Source organism: Cygnus olor, chromosome 6 (genome assembly GCF_009769625.2).
Source record: "Cygnus olor isolate bCygOlo1 chromosome 6, bCygOlo1.pri.v2, whole genome shotgun sequence".
NCBI lineage: Eukaryota > Metazoa > Chordata > Aves > Anseriformes > Anatidae > Cygnus > Cygnus olor.
In genome coordinates this window covers 28,935,846-28,955,480 of record NC_049174.1, presented here as the reverse complement: position 1 = coordinate 28,955,480, position 19,635 = coordinate 28,935,846, and the positions used below count along the sequence as shown (strand labels likewise).

General features: G+C 37.6%; 1 protein-coding gene across 3 annotated transcripts; it reads left to right on the top strand.

Annotated features, from left to right (window-relative positions):
• The first annotated feature begins 729 nt into the window (after positions 1-729).
• On the top strand, positions 730-18,755 carry LOC121072354 (cytochrome P450 27C1). Of its 3 annotated transcripts, none has more exons than XM_040561871.1 (9): positions 730-1,188; positions 5,067-5,257; positions 6,871-7,070; positions 8,436-8,645; positions 10,134-10,297; positions 12,500-12,666; positions 13,447-13,525; positions 14,445-14,648; positions 16,422-18,755. In XM_040561871.1, the coding sequence occupies exons 1-9, from the start codon at positions 850-852 to the stop codon at positions 16,536-16,538; spliced, it is 1,671 nt and encodes a 556-aa protein (XP_040417805.1). In that variant the 5' UTR covers positions 730-849; the 3' UTR covers positions 16,539-18,755. The 3 variants fall into 3 exon arrangements, with proteins under 3 accessions (XP_040417805.1, XP_040417807.1, XP_040417806.1); XM_040561873.1 differs by having other exon boundaries at positions 984-1,188; positions 5,140-5,257; XM_040561872.1 differs by lacking the exon at positions 730-1,188 and adding an exon at positions 1,902-2,297.
• The last annotated feature ends 880 nt before the right edge of the window (positions 18,756-19,635 follow it).

The following is a 19,635-nucleotide window of genomic DNA, read 5'->3' as shown; positions in this document are numbered from 1 at the left end:
CTTAGTTGTGACTGAACTGCTGGAAAAGTAAGTTCTGTAAATGTGAATCTTGCTTGAGATGTTCCTCTGTCCTCAAGTGTTAACCTGAGCTTCCGATTCACTTTTAACTGAGGTGATCTCCCACATCGTTCCTGGAGATAATCAAATTTTTACAGATTATCACTAATACTTTCAGAAGCATACAGAAATGGGTATGAAGATAGCACAAAGGCTTTCGAAATTGTGCAGAACAGGTTGGAGCTCAGGTTCTCTGTGTATTATTATAAACTGATGCAGCTGAATTGAGAAAAGCTGTGGTAAGGAAGTCTGTATGCAGTTAAAAGGTTATTTTTTACAAAAGCTGACACAAGCTGCTTATGAGGTTTACCATATCCAAAAGATAGACTAATCTGTAATACAAATAACATCCCTGGGTATTGTAACTTACAGGAACTGTTTGTAATGTTACTGTGGAAAACCATTGCTACTTCTATGCAGATGTGGAAATGTTTTCATATAAATCTAAACCTACCTTCTCAATGAAGGAGAAAGTTGAGATAATCCACGTGTGAGATTTTGTCAACTGGGGAAAGAGGGAAAAACTACACTTTGGCTGCATGCTTAATGGGCAAATTTATCTGATTTGAATTATACGAAATAATAGGTTCGTTCTATTCAAGTCTCATCCCAGACCCACCCCCCTTTTCCAGCCCTAGGGGAGGGAGCGTTAAATAATGGTCTGTGTAAACTGATGCTCATGCAGTAAGAGTTTGGAGAAGTGCTGCTTGTACAAGTTAAAGCAGGCAGCGAGGAAAGCAACCGCATAACAAGCCGCTGCGGGAACAAAGTGGACCTTCCTGAAATTAAGCCATGTCTTTCCTCACGAGAGTTTTGACAACGGCATGCAAGCAGCCACTTGAATGGGAGAGGACTTACTTCTACCAGGAGCTTTTTGCCTGCGGGTTTCACCAGCTGCCCAAGCTTTCCAGCAGCCCGTCGCTGGAGGTGCCGGACAAGTCGCCGGGGGCGGCAGCCGACAAAGCCCCGGGGCCGGCGGCGGGCTCGGGGGGCGCAGGGGGGCTGCTGGAGCCCCCCCGGCAGCGGCTCGGCAGGGTGAAGAGCCTGCAGGAAATGCCGGGACCCAACACCCTCTACAATCTTTACGAGTTCTTCTGGAAGGACGGCTTTGGCCGCATTCATGAGATCCAGGTACAGCCGAGTTGGAGATTTCGTAGATTTTAGTCCCGCCGGGGTTACTTCGGCTTTTCCCTCACAAAACGTTGCTCAACCCCCGAGCTAGCAGCACCACGCTCCTGTTATGAAAGAGCCAGGGTCAGGAGGAGCCCCATTCAATCTCCGCGTCCCTTCAGATGGAGGTTTAGCGGTTTTGTCTCGGTCAAGCACGGGGCTTTCAGCCGGGCGGGCATCCTCTGAGGAGCTCCCCCCTTCCCCTTGTGCGCGTAGCCCCGCTCCTGGAGCTCCCTCTTTCTTTTCATCTTTATGCGTGTACGTGGCTGCCTTAGACTCTTCGGGGGAGAAAAAAAGAAAAAAAAAAAACGGGATTTTTTGGAACTGGGCTTCTTCACAGACTTGCAAATTACCTATTTGCGGGCTTTCCTCGACTCTCACACTGTAGCACCCCCCTGAGGCGGGGGCAACCCCGGTCGCGCTGAGGCGCCTCAGCTCCCTCAGGCAGTGGAGGCGAACTCCCTGACGGCAGTCCCCCGCCGTAGCCAGAGACCATTTTGTCTCCCAGCCCCCGCCTTTCCCCTGGCCTCCCCTTGTATAAATACACCCCGCAGAGCCGCCTGGCCGGGTCCTCCTTCCCTCCCCTCAGCAGGAGGCGGGCGGTTTGAAACCTCCCCGGAGCCGGGGGGGGCGCCAACGGTCGCGGCTCGGCGGCCCCGTGGGCGCGGGCGGGGAGGCGGGAAACGGGGCGCGATGTGATGGCGGCCGGGGGCTCCCTGAGGGACCGCGGCGGGCGGGCAGCGACCCCCGGGGCCTCGGGGGAGCGGAGACGGCCCCAGCCGCCTTCCCTTGGCCCTGCTGAGGGTGGGCTGAGGAAGCGGGGTGTGTGGAGGGGGGAAAATGGCAGAAAATGGCAGGAAAAGGCAGGAAATTAGGCGCTGGGGGAGCTAATAAGTTCCTTGGGTTTGGCTGGCTTTGTTGTAGTTATCATTGAGGTAAATTAGATTAGATTTTTTTTTTTTTTTATCTAAAAAGCGTTAGGCTCCTCAGTGTTTGGTGAGCCATGTGTGATGGTGGCCAAGCTCTATATTGCTGCTGCTGAATTGTTTGACTTAATTACTTCCTAACAGGTACATGCAGATAAACTTCTCTTTATAATTGCTAAAGTGTGTTCTTACGCTATATTTCTTATATTACTGTATTTCACTACTGCTCTGGTGGCACACAGAATTTGCGAGGCACTCACCATAGTATTGTAACACTAAAATCCTACCTTGTACACCGAATTCAAGGCTACCTTGAGATAAGTACGCAAGTCAACACAATGAAAATTATTCAAACTATTAGAAAGAATGTAAGAAGAGATAAAGAGTGTGTGCTTTTCACTACTGCTAGCTGAATAAGAAATTTTCTTCTTAAGTGAACATTATTCATAGAAAGAAAAGCGGGAGAAAGGACAAGGAGGAGTTGTAACACAACACCAATTTTTATTCTATTTAGAGTCTCAAAAATCACTTTGCAAATCACGGCTGGCCTGTTTGCAAACATGCTGGATGCAGGCAGGCATTAGCCGGCTTAATAACAGTCTGTTAAATTTAACAATGCAGTGCACATCAGGAATGAATTAATCTGAAACCCTTTGGTAACCAGCACAGCTACTTAAACGATGTCCTTTGGCGCTCACAAGCACTCGTATGCTATATGCAGAAGGGGTGGGGAAGCCGGGTGTTTTTCACAAAGGAGATTCTGTTCTCGGTAACATGATTCCAGTTAGTCCTGGCCAAAGCAGTAATGCCTACAGCAATTATGACGAAGGAAAAGTATTTTTAATTTGATGGGGGTCAGATCTCGTGTCTCTTCGGTACTGTACGAGTATAAAGAAAATAAAGGTGAGGGGAAGGGATTTGGATGCTGACAGTTTGGATTTATGATGTGTGAAATGGTGTGAGAATGGTATGAGACATTCAAGCGTAATATTTTTAACGTCTGGAATAAGGGAAAGAAAACCTATGTTGTGACAGAAAATATGGAAAAGAAATTCCAGGCATTTCTTTAAACATCAAGTTGATACAGTGATCACCATTCTGCTGAAAACACAAGAAGTCCTCATCCATTTCTGTTTTAAAACTGATATATGTTGGATTGACTCGATTGACAGTTTACTTTCTGGTAAAGTTTATCATCCCTACATGATAAATCCCTTACCATGAGTGGATAAAAACAGTCAGTTCCATAAATATCAAATTTGTTGAACCTCTTTTTGTGGGATTGGTGATCTGTATCCCCCTCGCCCCACTGCATTTTCCTTACAGCACTCATCTCCCACCACAAGCTTGCCTTAAAGCCTCTTGGTCTCTAAATCTCTTCAGTATTCCTTAAAATACCATTGGGGCAAGAGCTGCTTTGGGAATGTTTTTTCATCACCAACTGGTCTGCATGTGATGTTTGGTTAGCAGGAGACGAGCAGAAATGGTAATGGTTGAGTTCCCACTGCTGCATATCCCTTGTCAGGGTGGCAGATGTTTATGTATCGTTTGAATCCAGATGCTGGTTGTTGGAAATGGGAAGAATGTAGTTGTAGGAGATCTTTAACTGTGTTTAAACTTGGCTGAAATTGGCCAGTGTGTTCCGAAAGTGGTCAAGTGGAGACTGTCAGAGACCACAATTGCACAACTCATGTTTTATTTGGAAAGTACGCAAAAATAAATATGTTTTAATAAGCACTTGGTACCGTATGGTAAAGAGCAATTCATATGTCTTAAATTTACTGTTGGCAATTAAAAGTTTCATCTCTGTAACCAGTACTGATTAAAACATATCTCATAAATTAATCGTGGGTCAACACTAGATTTTCACTAGCTTAGTTGTATCAAACTTGTCTGATTTATAACAAACATAACTGCAAGCAGATGCCTTTAGGTTAGATGCAAGTAACATGTCAAATTTGGTCAATTTAACTTATTTTGCTACTCTAAAGAGAAATAAAACCTTTAAGACCTTGAACTGTCTTAAATCTAAAGTCCTAATGATAAATTTTGACAACTCCTTTGCAGACTCTTTTTCCGAACATGATGATGAACCTCTACTCCAAGTGAATTCCTGGGAGTTGTTTCGTTTCACAACAATATTGTAATTAAATTTGTTTAAAATAATCAGTAAGATTTCCTCAGACAGTGACACATTGCTTACTGTTTAATTGCCTGTTGCTTGCCTCCGGCTTGAATCATACAACTTGTGGATCAATCGCCCAACAACCAAACCTCACTGCAGGAATAACACTTCAACTTTTCCTTCCTTTTTCAGAATTAATGTGTGGCTTTCTCCAAAGTTTGCCATTGATGAACGCGTCCTAAAATATACTTTTTTCACTAGGCTGTTATGCTATCATCATCCTAGGTTAGATGTAAGAAACTATACACTTTTTTTTTTTTGTAAGGAATAAACTGGTAGAGTAAGTCTGTTTACAGAAGACATTGCAAGTAAGTTATTATACCTCTGTATTATACTTTCAAATTCGCTCTACTTACCTCCTTGTTTTCCATTTTTTTTCAGACATTCTTTCTTACTTGATCTGAAGATACGTGTGCTTTTAAGTGCCCCAAGTCCTTTGATTTTCTGGGTATTTGGTTTCACTAGCACTTGTGCGCCTTAGAGCTTTGGGTATTTTCAGTCAGGGGTCCTGAACAGTGTGACCCCTCTGTTTTCCTGCTGAATACCTCACAGTAATACTTCAATGCATTCCCGTGACATTTCAAACCATTCCTTGATGGGAAAACTGGGAATCGAGCTCTAGATGCAATGCGTTAATTGTCACTGTGTGACAAATTGTCAGTTTTCTTTTCTGTTGATTTTCCTTAGTAATACTTTACTTCTGTTTCTCTTTGTTGATGATATTGTAGCAAAAACACACTCAGGAATACGGAAAGATCTTCAAGTCTCACTTTGGTCCCCAGTTTGTTGTATCCATTGCAGATCGAGATATGGTTGCTCAAGTCCTCCGAGCAGAAGGTAGAGCACCACAAAGAGCTAACATGGAATCATGGCAGGAATACAGAGACTTGCGAGGAAGAGCAACGGGACTTATTTCTGCGTAAGTGGTGTTATCCCTTCATTTTCTAAGTTTTATTGTAAAACTATAGTGATTTTTCTGAAGGACTGTACTGGTCATCTGGGAATTCATTCTCTTCTGCATGAAAATCTTTGTATGTTTAGCAGGGGGAGGAGGAGGGTATCAATTTATAGTGAATTGTCTATTCTGCTGTAAATTTTCAAAGGATTGGTAACAATGCATAGTTTGAGTGTGGAATGAGCTACCTCACACTAAAACATTCTTAGGGACTGATTTTCTGGAAGCAGTATATAAGAGCAGGGCTTACTAGCCTTGGCATAACACTGCACAAATAAGATTTTTTGATCTGCTTCAGATCCAGATGACTGCAACAAGTTGGCAGTGTGTTGTGTGGACTTGCTGACTTGGGTTCACCTTAACTTTATTGCTCATCAAAGTGTCCTCTCACTAGATTAATGCAGAGAAGTCACTGTATCATAAATTTATACTGTAGTGCATCCCCATGCAGATGTATCTTTTTGTACATGGCTGATTGTAGAAAACTCATCTAGCTTTAAAGCTTGCATAAACCGACAGTGCATGTGTGGGTGTGGTTATTTGCCACCAGGAACTGCTCACAGTCAGCGCTGACATAGGTTGTTTATTTAGAGGGAAACTGATTTCCTGAGTCATGGCCAGTTTATTTCTTTAATGGTGGCACTACAGCCTCAAATCTTAAGCTGCGCTGCAGGGTCAATCTAACAGTTCCTTGATATTTTGTGTGAGGAGAACTTAAATCAAGAGAGACTCAGAAAGTGTCTGTTAAAGAGATTAAATTTTGCTGCTGGCCAGTAAGTTTCTGTACCTTACAGCAGCATTATTCCAGTTGAAAAAAATAATCATGGGAAATACATTGCAATTCAGAATAAATTCATTAAAGACAGTTGCCTGTCTTCATGAGGAATTGAAAGTTATCCCTGGAGCCACAGTTCCCAACCATTCTGCTTGTATCAAGCAGGCAGATGCTACAATTCAGAATTCTAGTCTTCAACAAAAAGATTTCAAAATATACCTAAAGGAGGCTTTATCTGTAAATAGTTTCTCAAAGCTCAGTCTGTTGTCCTATTTCTTTGTAGATTTAGAATTAACATAAGTGAAAGTGATTTATCAATAATGGGATTTACAGTACTAGCTTAAATTTTTGATTTGTCAGATCTGGATGTGATACCTACCTTTGACAATTAAGTACCATTTCTAACCAAAAGCAAGTTTGCAAACTATCCATTCAAATAATTATTTAAAGTAATTTTAGTAAGAAAATTGTGCAAATCTAAATTTCTTATGTTAAGTACTACTAAAACTAATTTGGAGGCACTTGTCAAGTTCAGAACACTGAGTTGACAAGTTCTGTCACCCAAAGATTGCCTTCAGATATATAGACATGTTGCAACACTGAATTCTAATGTGAACATGCAATAAGTATGAAATGAAAATGTAGGAGCATAATACCGAGTATATGTTATCATAACTCCATTATTTTCATTTCACTACTTAATTTTTCATCTTAATAATATAAACAGTTGTCATTTCAGAGCTCTCCCTGAGCTAGTGATTGTTAAGAATAGTTGTGTGTAGACATTAATAATTTCTTCTAGGGAGGGGGAACAATGGCTAAAAATGCGAAGTGTACTGAGGCAAAAAATTCTGAAACCCCAAGATGTGGCTGTTTACTCTGGAGGAGTCAATGAAGTTATCACGGATTTGATTAAAAGGATCCACACCCTCAGAAGTCAAGAGGATGATGGGGAAACAGTGACCAATGTTAACAACCTTTTCTTCAAGTATTCAATGGAAGGTAGGTCTGAGCTGTATAACATCTGTGGCGAAAATTGATGTAAAATGATGTGCTTATGTTTAGGTATTTTTGTCATAAATGACTTTTACCCCATCGTGATTAATCTGAAATGGGAAGCTTGACAGTTTGCATTCAGATACCTTCCTACTGAAGGCAGTGGCTATTGGTGGAATTCCTTTGTCGATTCCAAGCAGATGATACTTTGTAATAAGGGACAGTTACTGTGGAAATGCTGACACATAGGCAAAATGTACAGACAGGGCCCTGACCAGTTTCAATATTCCATGTTTCTATATAAATTTCTCAAGAATAAGAGTGTTAACCTTCTAATGGTTTGCTTTCTAAGACATGTTAATTTAACAGTCTACTGGCCAATTTCCAGATCAGCAATCACTATTTAAATTCTGTTCATAGTATGTTGTGGGAAAAGATAGTGCTTTTCCCTGCCTACAACATACCAAGTGTGAGATTATGCTTGCCTTAAAATCACCTGGCACTGGCTACTATTAACGAAGGAATGTTGTGCTAGATGGAACTCCGGCCTCCACTAGTGTAGGATTTCCTGTGTTCTTATAGAGATCTAATGGTGATATGCATTCACACATTCCTTTGACTGGCTTCATACAGCCTGATCCTGTTATGTATAGTACCTTTTAAAAACACAGGCACTCTTTGCTGACAGACATCCAAATAACTTCAGTTTTGCAAGAACTTCAAAATTGCTCACCTATGAAGACGCTGCATCAAATGGCTGTCTGTTTGGCAAACTAATCTGAGTCTGTTCTACATTATTAATGTCTAAAAATCACATTCAACTAAGTTACAAATTTTATGGAATTTTAAACTCTGAGCTTACAGATTCACTTTAACTGGCAAGTTAAATTCTTCGCATTCTTTTAGCTTTTTATTTATAACTTGTGCCTGGCACTCATTTATTTCCTATATCAACTGCATTTTTGATCAACTCACTGTCAACTGTTCAGAGAACCAGCGTGTTAGATTTTTTGAAAAGTCTATCTAAACAATAAAAGAACGCATAAGAACTGGCAGTTGCTGAAAGATGTGCAAGAGAAATAAAAGACACATGAAAATGAAGGGCTGCTCTGCTTCTCTTGGAATTCCTGACTGTCCTCTCATGCTGAACATTACTGACACGGTAGCCACGGTCTTTCTGGGATGTTTAGCTAGGATTTTTACTTTTTTTACTGTTTTAAATTTTTATCTACTCACAGCTGCAGTGATAGTAACAAAGCTTTTGGAAATTAGAATAATTAAGATTATAATTATGTTAGAATTTTAATTCCTCACCTTATTAATATCTGTATATGGAAGTGTATACCAAATTCTTTGATCTCGTATGTGCAGGTGTGGCAACTATTCTGTATGAATGCCGGTTGGGCTGCCTGGAAAACAACATCCCACAGCAGACTGTTGAATATATTGAGGCTCTGGAATTGATGTTTAGTATGTTTAAGACCACTATGTATGCAGGTGCTATTCCCAAATGGCTTCGTCCTCTTATTCCAAAACCCTGGAAAGAGTTCTGCAGATCCTGGGACGGACTCTTCAAATTTAGTAAGATTTAGTAGTAGAAAAGTTCTGCTGTTTTCCTGCAGGTTCTTTGTGTGTTTGAACAGGACTTATTGTATTTCTCACCTAAAATTATTAGGAGGCATTGCAGCGGAAGAGATGCTGTGATAATGAAACAAAACCCCACCTGAAATACTAACTAATGATCAGAGTAATAATTTAACTAAACTCATTGTGAAGTTTAAATATACACATACAAACACAGAAGTTGATGTAGAAATATAGCACTGTACTGCAGTATCTTTTTTTAAATAAAGCATTTTATACTACTTTATGATTCAGCTTTCAGTCATCTGAGTAAAAAGGAGGAGTTATCTTTGATATATATATATTATATATATATTTAATATTCTGGAGTATTTCAGAGGTCTGAACCTTCTTGTCTAATTTTAGGAAACTGCATGCATCTTTGTATTTATTTTATTAACACTATTTGTCTAGGTAGGTCTGTGTAGGTCTTTTTCAGAGCAGATTCTTAAGTTTCTTATTTTTTTAACCTGCCTATATGTATTGATCTGTACTTACAGTAAGCATTAGGGAATCTGTTTAATGCTGGTATGGTTGCGTTTTCTGAAAAACACATTCTACTTTTTTACACTGCCACTTTTAAATTATTTCCAGTGGAAAAGTTCTCTCTTTCCCTTTTGTGGGTTAAAAACAAGAGCAGACTTCAGCTAAAAGTAGGTGAAAAACTGTTCTTGAGGAATTTGTTCCATTTGAAACTTGTTATGCTACTTCTTTCTTTAATTCCATCATGGAAAAAGGAATTAAATGGTGAATATCACTGCGACGTGTGTATTTTTGAAGGATTCAAAAAGGAATATGTCGATTCTAGTTCTTTTTATAAGCTCATTCTGTGAGACATTCACTTTCAGAGGAGTTTTCACCTTTGAAGCACTTGTTTCACTGAAAATGTTTGTAGTCACAAAGGTATAAATGGGACTGTGGGTAAAATCATTCAAAAGGAAACATCATTCACTGAAGTTTTTCCATTTTTGTTATTACTTGATGCTCCTCATCTTTGTCTTCAGTGTGATTCAGTTCGGTGGCTTTGACCTCCTGGTTGCCGCTAACATCTTGTAACAGCCGCTGTGGGCTGACTTGCAGCACGCTCTGCACAGGTCACCACTTCTTGCAGAGTCATCAGAAAACAAGCCAGGTGGGCGTAAAACTTGACCTTGAGCTTCCTTCGCTTCCAGTCAGAATCTACAGCCTCTTGTGTCCTCTCCTCATGCTCAGCGTTCTCGAGCTGAGAGTCACCAAGGTTCCTATCAGCTCAGTCTTTCCTTATCACGAGTACCCAAGGACCTACACCACCACGCTTTAATCTTTTCCCTGAGAAAATAGATTTAAAGTATTTTATCTGTTTATGGCTATGTAGTATAGCATAAGGGAGTAGCGGAACTGAAGTTACTGAATGGAACCAGCTGAAAAATAGAAATGGAGGCCTAACAATTTTTTTGAATCCCAAAGGTCAAATCCATGTTGACAACAAATTGAAGGCTATTCAGTCTCAACTGGACCAAGGAGAAGAAGTGAATGGTGGGCTACTTACATACCTCCTAGTGAGTAAGGAGCTTACTTTGGAGGAGATTTATGCCAATATGACTGAAATGCTGCTGGCAGGAGTGGACACAGTAAGCTTGTTATCATTTTTATTGAGCACAGTTGTTTTGTAAATCAATTCACAGTACCATCCACAGCTACCTTTGGGAGTACAGGAGGGATGTGTGTGTTGTTTTTAAGGACATAATTTCTGACACATTTAAGTCATGATATGTTTTACACGATAGAAAATAACTTGCTATTCTGTCTAATCTCCCTACTGGAATGAAGTCAGTAGTAAATCAACTGGGACACGTATTTTGGATCAGGTGCCTGGTTTCTGCTGCAGTTAGGATGGGGGCCACAGGCACAGAAGGGGGATGTTAGCCCAGCACTGACATAGGTCAGGCATGAGTTCACTCTACCTCTACTTGGGATGGCAACAGTCAGCCAGTCTGAGGCAGAGTCATGGTGATGGGGCTCAGCGTTAATTAAACTGGAGTACGAGGTATGTTACCCCTAGGGAAACATTTCAAGTGTGCCAAGCTAGACCAAATGATGCATTTGTCATCCAGACAAATGTAAAAGCCATGTATATATCTTCCCTTCTTCTCAGTCCTGTTACATGGAATCAGTGCAGCTTAGCATTGACTGCAGCAAGGCAATCAGAAGAATAAGAAAATAAGAATTACTGTATTGTATATGCTATATATATATGGATTTAGAGTATCAGTGAACAGTGTTACTATAAATGAATGTAAACTTTTTTAAAAAAGCTTTACTATTTAATAGAGCGCTGTGTAGGACTGTGTTTCATAATCTTAAAGTAAAAAAAGATTAAGTAAAAAGTATCTTAAAAGATTTTATTAAAAAAAAACCTCGATAATCAAATACAGATTTTATTTTTTTTTAATTTAAGAAAAGTCTGTAAGGTTTCTAAGGAAAACAAAACAAAACAAAATGGTAATACTTTTGAGTTCCAAAGTAAGGAGCATATGTAAAGCTTATGTGCTGAAGATCATTCTGTTGGTTAAATATTCCACGGGCTTATGAGTTTAGAGAGCTTTTTGATATTTGGCTCTTAAGTAAAGCACAGTTATTCTTCCTATTCATTTTCTAATCTTTCAGACCTTTAATTTTCCATTTTTAGTGTGACAAAGTTTTCAGTAAGTTATAAGGACAGTGTTCAAGTTCATGCCAATGAATTTCTCTTTCCATTTGACGCAGCTTTCTCAGCTGGCAACAATTTTGTGAGAGTATGGCACTTGTGATTTCCTCATTTCCCAGCACAAGACAGAAATTGAGGGAACCTTTTTTATCCCCTTCTGCTGTCATTTCAGATCTCATTTTATCCCAGAAAATGAAGGAGGTTTAGAGGGTTATAAAAGCTTTCAACAAAATTGTAAGGCAGCTTTTGGCTACAAAGCATTTTGCCTGTCCCTGGAAAAGTGCTAATTTTTAAGAGGTTATGAAGGAGCTGGGAACCAGGGCAGAAACAGTGTTTACATCACAGGAAGTTTTGTATGCAGTTGGCACAACTGCCAGCTCCTCTGAGCTCTGAGAGGAATAGGGCAGGGTTGTATTTAGCAGGGGACAACCACTCAATATTACAAGAAGAAGAAAATAAAGCTTCTGAGAATTACTTCTAGCACTATACCCCAGTTTGAACATGATATAAAAGGTCACCATCATGATGAATTTGCATTCTTATTTGGGGCTTGCATTTAAGAGCAATTTAGACATTTCCAGCTTTATTTTTTTTTAAACCCATACCCATACAATGTGATATTCAGCTTTGCTGTACCAATGAGTGAGAAGCTAAAAATGAAACTGTTTACTGCTAAGAAAGTGAAACTGGTTGTCTGTCTTCATTATGCAAGTAGAAAAACACATTTTAAAATTATTCAAGAAAATTAAGGTAGAGTTAACAATCTGTCTTAAATGCTGTAAGATGCTAAGAACAACACAGGTTGCTGTTTAGTGTGTTTATGTTTCAGTATTGTTTATGTAGTTTTGTTTGCATTTGCCTTTTCTGTTACTTTTTAATATTTCACTGAGAAAGTATCAGCATGGATTGTTTTGATATATGGAGGATATTTGGGCAGAAAAGGGCTGAAGGAGGAGATAGTGGAGTCTGACAACATCCTATTGAATCCAGATGTTAATCATTACCAGTCAGTTTTATAACCATAAACATAAAACACATAGGGGAAAACTTTGCTTTTCTTGGCTTGAAATTGTTTTTAATCTACTCTTGTTGGACTTAATGATGATGGTAGTGGTTTCTTCCTCAGACTTCTTTTACTTTGTCCTGGGCAACATACTTGTTGGCAAAGCACCCTGAGGTTCAACAACGTGTTTATGAAGAAATAGTCAATAACCTGGGGAAAGACCAAGTTCCTGTTGCTCTTGATGTTCCCAAATTGCCCTTGATTAGAGCTGTGCTGAAAGAAACCCTGAGGTAAGGGTTTTTGTAATCGTTAATTAAAAAAAATAATTCCATTTGGTTGTAATGAATTTTGAGTCAATGCTAATGTTTGTATTTGATATTTATTATTTGCTCCTTCTGCTTTTACTTACTGTAGCAGTATTGTGTCCGAGGATATCCAGGGAATGAAATATGATAGTTTATATAATGTTTAATGCTTTTTAAGTATGGTAAAATTAGTATCACATATTTAGGACATGTCTGTTAAGGCGGGTAATTGAAAGTTTGACTTTGGCCTTTTAAGTATTAGTCTGTACAAAGGACTGTAATAACCTAGTCTCCTCCACCCCCCACACTACAAAGTGGTACTTTGCTTCTTCATTTTAAGCTTCTTTACTTAAATTGAAGGCATGTGACGTGCTTTTTTTTTTTATGTTTATACCAAATGTTCATAGTGAGGTGAGAGGAGTAAGAGGGTGTTAAAGAAGGCATCAACAAGTGTTTTTCATCTCGCTGTAGTGTAAAAAAAAAAAAGTAAAAAAAAATCTCCAGCTTGACCAACTGATTGCATGTTTGTACATGTATAAAGCAAATAAACATGTAGACCAAATAGCTCAACCTCCAATTACTAGTTTATATACTTCTCTCAGGTGTTAGTGATATTCTCACAGATGCTTCAAGGTCTTTTTATCTCCCAACTGATCCGTACTTTCACAGAACCTTTGCGCTCTGAATGCATGTTAGATTGGAAACTAAACTTTTTACGTTGTATTAGTTATTACTCTTGAAATTCTCTTAAATATTTGTCTCTAGGTTGTACCCAGTATTGCCAGGAAATGGAAGAGTGACCCAGAAAGATTTGATTGTTGGAGGATACTTGATACCTAAAGGGGTAGGTTCTGTTGCAGTTTTCTGGAGAGAACAGGGTTTATTTTTTGTATCTGAGATGTAATCTGTTGCAGCATATTTACACTTCACTGATTTCAAAAGATTTCACTGACCTAGAGCATTAGGACAAAAATGTTATAACAATACCCACGTATATGACAAAAATTGATTTTATAATTGACTTGTTGCTGTTTGTTTGTTGTTGTTGTTGTTTTAATAGGTTTGGTTCCTCACCTGCTAATCAAGTTTAACCTTGTGGCTTGTTCTTGATATTCTTGAGGGTGGAATCTGTTGAAAACATCTCTGTGCAATGTTAGAATTTTATTTAAAAAAAAAAAAAGTATGAATTTCATTATTTTTGCCAGTTTTTCTAGTTCTTTGCCTATAAATTCCCTTTTTAGAAACCTTGATTTCCTTTTAAAATTATGGATATTTCCTTCTATTGTTCAAATATTACACAAAGTACAAGGTAGAACTGTGTAACTCTTCCAGTTGACTACACAGTCCCTTTTTACTTCTGTGTTGGAGCAACACTGCTTTGAAAAATTCAGGATTCTTAATATAATTAAATATCCCCTTTTTTTTTTTTCCCTTAGAACTTATTTGGAAACATCACATTTATTATTGCTTCTTTTTTTTTCCCGAGATGTTTTTTTATTGCTCTTCCATTATTTCTCTTTCCATTATCCTGTCTCTTTTCCCTTTCTCTCATAATACCTTTATGAGACAATTCCCAGCTCCCGGGACTTTTGCTCCAATCTCCTTCCTCATTGATCTTCTCTAATTGTTTTTTTTTGTTTGTTTGTTTGTTTTCCTGGAATTACTCAAAGATACTTAATTTTTATAACCTTAAAGTGATAAAAGCACTTTTTTGTGTGTGTGTATTGGAGTTAGATAAGTATAAATAACATTTATTTCTTTAGACACAGCTGGCACTCTGTCATTATGCTACTTCATACAGTGAAGAGAATTTCCCAATGGCAAATGAGTTTCGACCTGAGCGCTGGCTGAGGAAAGATAATTTGGACAGAGTAGACAATTTTGGTTCCATCCCCTTTGGTTATGGCATTCGAAGTTGTATTGGAAAAAGAATTGCAGAACTGGAAATTCATCTTGCACTGATTCAGGTTAGAAATGTATGAGAGCATTAGAAGAAGAAAAATGTTTTGGTATGATTTTTTTCTATGTATACTGTTTCTGGATATCTTATTGTGCACAAAAACATTGTTTTGTAGTGTTGTCTAGCATGCTTGTTCTGCAAAGGCTTAAAATTGAAAATAATCATGCTTGAAGAGTAGCATACTAGTTAAACTACATGGCAGAAGAAAAAATCTTTATAATCCAAATGAAGTAAAACTAAAGGTAATATTATTATGGAAAAGTATGGATTTAGTACAGAAGGTTTTTATAAGCCTTCTTTAACGTATATTAGGATGGTTACCTGCTCAGTTACAGTATTTTATTTACAAAGAACTCAATACATAAGAAGAGGTGAAATGTTTTTTATATCCTTGTTCTGACCATTGTGTTATGATAAATAGTGAGATTAAATTCTTGTGTGTTTTTATTCTATTTTCTGTGGTTATTCTGTCCCTTCTTTTTCCTTCTAATTTTACTTTATTATCATTTTATATATAGCTACACATATATTTCCATAAGTAAATAGTACATGTTAATGTATATTGTTTTCCGTTGTTTCATGATCTAAAGCTTTCCCCACAGCTGCTCCAGTTTTTGTCATTTACAAGGCTCCCTTTAACTCAAATACTGAAATGGGATTGTGCTGTCAAAACTCAAGGATTTGGAAACTATATATAGTTACTTAACTATAACTGTATTTATCCACGTTTTATCTATTTAAAGCAAAACTTGATTAAATTTGCCTTTAAATTTCCTTAAGTAAGCACCTAAAGCAATCTTTAAACAATTAGCAACTGTCTTTCAGAACTCAGAGTGAGATAGCTCTCAGGGGACTGAATAAAGCAAACATAGTTGCCTCCTTTTGAAGAGGAGGATCAAGGAAGTAATAGAGATCCTGCTTTTGTTTTCTGGGAAGAAATTGAAACAAAATACTATACAGCTCATTTACAAGCACCAAGATATTTAAGCATTTTAAAAATAGGAGTACACAAAGCATGGAGCTGATTGATGAGAAGTTGTCAGACCAGTCTCATTTCTTTCTTTGACTTGATTACTTATCTAATGTCACGGATACAGAAGGAATCATGTCTTCTGACTTCAGGAAGTATTTTTCACATGTCCTATTCTAACAATTAATAAAACTTGTTCCAGATGAAAGTACCTATAAAATGCATGCAGAGCTGTTTAAAAAAAAAAAAAAAGGTACCTCAAGTATTCTGTCTTCAGCTTCAAACAGTGGTGGGCTAGAACCTCTTGAGGTTTGTTTTAGCCCACCATTTCTATGATTTATGTTTGCAACTGAACCACAAATTAGAGTGGTTCTATTCAGGAAGGGATCTTGTATCTGTTTCCTTGCCTTATTATGAATATTTCACTTGGTGCACTGGATAGTCCTGTTTCATGTTTGTTTTTGCATCTGCCCAGGAAGATAAATGCATGTAATGAAATTGGGGCTTACTTATTTGTTTTATAATTGTACGTATTGATTTAAAATAAAAAGTACGTAGAGGTTTGAAAGCTCACAAGGTTTGAAAGAGGCCTTCATTTCTTTGATAGTTCAGACTGATAGCTCAACTTTTTTTTTTTTTTTTTCCCTCTCTCTGTGTGGGAATCACAGCACTCAGTGGAACAGAAGACATAAATTGGTAACAGAAATTTTGTTTGTGACGGTTTCTTGTATTTTCTTTTCTGAATTCTTCATCTAATCTTCATCTGTATTTTTTGAGGTTTTCTAACACTTGTCTTATTTGTATTTATAGTTGCTTCAGAATTTTGAAATCAACATTTCTCCCAAAACTGAACCAGTTCATGCCAAAACCCATGGACTTTTGACACCTGGAGACTCCATCAATGTGAGATTTTCTGACAGAAAGTGAGACTCAACTGTTTTGGAAATACTTGTGTGTTTTTTGTGGAAACAGGCTTGTATCTTATGGATGTTTGATCGTGTGTGTTCTCTGGTTTGTACTTACTTGGCAAAATGATCAAGTATTATGCTCTGCCTTAGACCCAGCAGAACATAAAAGAAGTTACCTCTCCTATAACAGACAATTACATGCTAAAGGCATGAAGATACATGCTAAAATAATTCCTCCTTGCACTGAAATTCTCTATTTTTCTTTATTTCAAATTGTAACAACACATGTACTGAAAAACACAAAGTGAAATTCAGACATGTTGGTGTCATTCAGTAGTTTTATTACACTGCTTTGTCATAAAAGTTAATTACTCATGTGAGTCTGTTTGAGAGCAAGAGGATTACTCTATGATATATGCAAATTAGCTGCATTTATGAGTTTGCGTTTTTGTTTCGTGTCCTCCAGTGTGCATTTTAAAAATTTCCACATAACATTGAAATTATGAGATCATTTTTCTCTTGTCTGTAAAAACATTTACACTACATATATTTAACGATATGAAAAGTAATGACTGAAAAAAATACAGCTTGTCAACTTGCCTAGACTCAAAATTCAGAGCAATTTACAATTTATCCAAACATAATTCCCATAAAAAGTTTCCATATGATTAAAAAAAAAATCTTAAGAGTTTAAATGTCATATTGTATGTAGAGTTATGAACCTAGACATTGTTCTTATCACCAAAGCAAAAGCTGAGTGGAACAGCACAAGCCACTTTCAGTGTTCTAGCTAATATTATGCCAAAACCAAGTGTAAATAATAAAAATGAAGAATTTGTTACATTTTTATCATTTAATTAAAATACTACTATTAACTATCTTCACAGTTCTTCAACAATAAGGACTGGAAACTTCACATGTAGTTCCCGTAGGCAGGTGCACAGTTGCCTTCTGTAAGACGGAAGTGTGTTTATTGAAATATTTGGATGTTCTACTTTTTTTTTTTTCTTCTAGTGTCTAATACAAAGAGGGGATACCAGAAAGATAGTGGGGTTTTTTTGGTTTTATTTTTCTTGTGACAACTAACAAAAGAACAAAAGTCTCTTGCATGAGACTTCAGTCTTTAGATAACTTTAGTATCACTGTACATTCTCATTTTTGAGAGAAACCTTATACAATGGGACCATGTTACGCCTTGAACAACACTCAAACCTGCATATCCTAACATGATATTATCTATATGATAATGTATAGTTAACTGTTTACATGTCAGGCAGGCTTTGACTGTTGTTTGTGAGGTAGTTTACATACTGATAATGATAAAGTTTCGGACATATGGAGAGTTAGAAAAAGTTGTGTAACTCAATATTTAAAATCACAATTTTCTTTTCTCATCTAGCTATAATACATCAAAGATAAGTTATGAATGAAATACTACACTTTAATTAAAACGGTACACATGAAATTCTGTGTAGCTAACGCATTTTTATAGTGTTTTGGTTACTTTTTGTAGTGCCTTTTCAAAGTCTTGACAAAAGAAAAAAATTCCTCTCCTTCCTATGATTCTCTTATATAAAATAACACTAAAAAAAACTCATCTGTAGGAAGATTAAATGTTTACATGACTTTAAAATGTTAGTCCTGTACTGAGCATATACTTGTACTATAGGAAAAGCAGGTAATCTGCGGAGGGTTTTTTCTTGAATGAGCTGGCCTTCTGATGCTGTTTTCCAGGAATTCACATTATACCCATTTATTTTCTGTCCCACTGTTATTTTCAATCTTAAGTAGAATGAACAGAGTTGTATCTGCTGGAGCAAGCTGACAAAAAATAGGAGATTTTTTTTTTTTTTCCAGAGGTCTGTTCAAGTCTGTGGATTGAGTATTTGACTAAACAACTCTGACAGTTTTTGTTGACCTTAGGACCAAAGGCCCAAGCCCTAAATCCAAATATTGATTCTTTAGAGGGCCTTCTTTTCGCATTGTCACAGCATCTTTAGAAGCCCCAGCCATTGCTATGTTGCAGTACATTTTCTACTTGATGCCAGTTCCTAACTGATAGATCACTGTGGAAGAGGGAAGAGACATTCTTAAATGCTCTTTAAAGAATTTGAACCTTTTCATGAAAACAGTAAACCTGTGTTTTGTTTTAATAGAATTTTGTTTTAATAGGACATGTAAGTTGTCTTTTACACATACATAATAAAGTATTTATACAGAATTTACAAGTCCTGTTTCTCATTTTAATTGCTATTTATAATTGTATTTTTCTTCCGTGTCCTAAAGTTTCTGACTTGTTGGATAGAACTGGAAGGTTCATTACTGCATGGGAAATTACTTGCTCGGCTAGAAAAGATGGGCATTAATACAAGAATTAAAGGTGTGCAGTGACCCAGTTGAAGGAGAGAAAATATCATTAAGAGTACTGTCATCATGGAGGAAAGTTGCTGGCAAAGTTACCTAAACACTCTGGGACTGATTCTAACGTCATGTTTTGATTAATGATAATTGCTTAATACATAGGAGAGTATAAATGATATAAAGATTACAGTCAGAAAGTGTAGGGGAAAAATGAAAAACAGAACCTTGAATGTAGTAATAAAGATAGGATGGAATCTAATAAAAAATCTATTTAGGGAATGAAAATAACTTATTTTGGGGAGCTCACTAGTTGAAAATGAAGTGTATAGAGGAAGACCTAAATGACTGTAAATTGCAAGTGTGTTGGAATAATGAAAATTACAGCCTAGAATGTATCCGATGACCATATCTGGTAGAGATTAGGGAAGAAGAAGTGAGACCGCATCTGTAGTGCTATGTACAGTTTGGTTATGTGTTCAGGAATGGAGTTTGATTTGAACAGGTGAGGCAGCTACTAAGATTGTCAGGTCAATATAGAAAGTTTCTATGAGTGGAGAAAGGGTTTATATCTGCAATGCCTTTTACTCTGCCTGCCTGTGAGTTAAGCAGACCAGAAGCTTGCAGATCCAGCACTGACACACCTGAAAGCTATGTCACCACGGGCGTAGCAGAACTTGCTTCTGTGAACACAAGGCTGTAGACACATGGCTTAATTACACACTTGCTGGTTAGATTAGGTAGGAGGTAAAGGTAAA

Bases quoted from the DNA above. Each gene is read 5' to 3' on its own strand.
- LOC121072354 (XM_040561871.1), top strand. From the start codon at position 850: ATGTCTTTCCTCACGAGAGTTTTGACAACGGCATGCAAGCAGCCACTT. The intron at 5,258-6,870 runs GTAAGTGGTGTT...AATTTCTTCTAG, and splicing joins GCAACGGGACTTATTTCTGC to GGAGGGGGAACAATGGCTAA. The intron at 12,667-13,446 runs GTAAGGGTTTTT...ATTTGTCTCTAG, and splicing joins GTGCTGAAAGAAACCCTGAG to GTTGTACCCAGTATTGCCAG.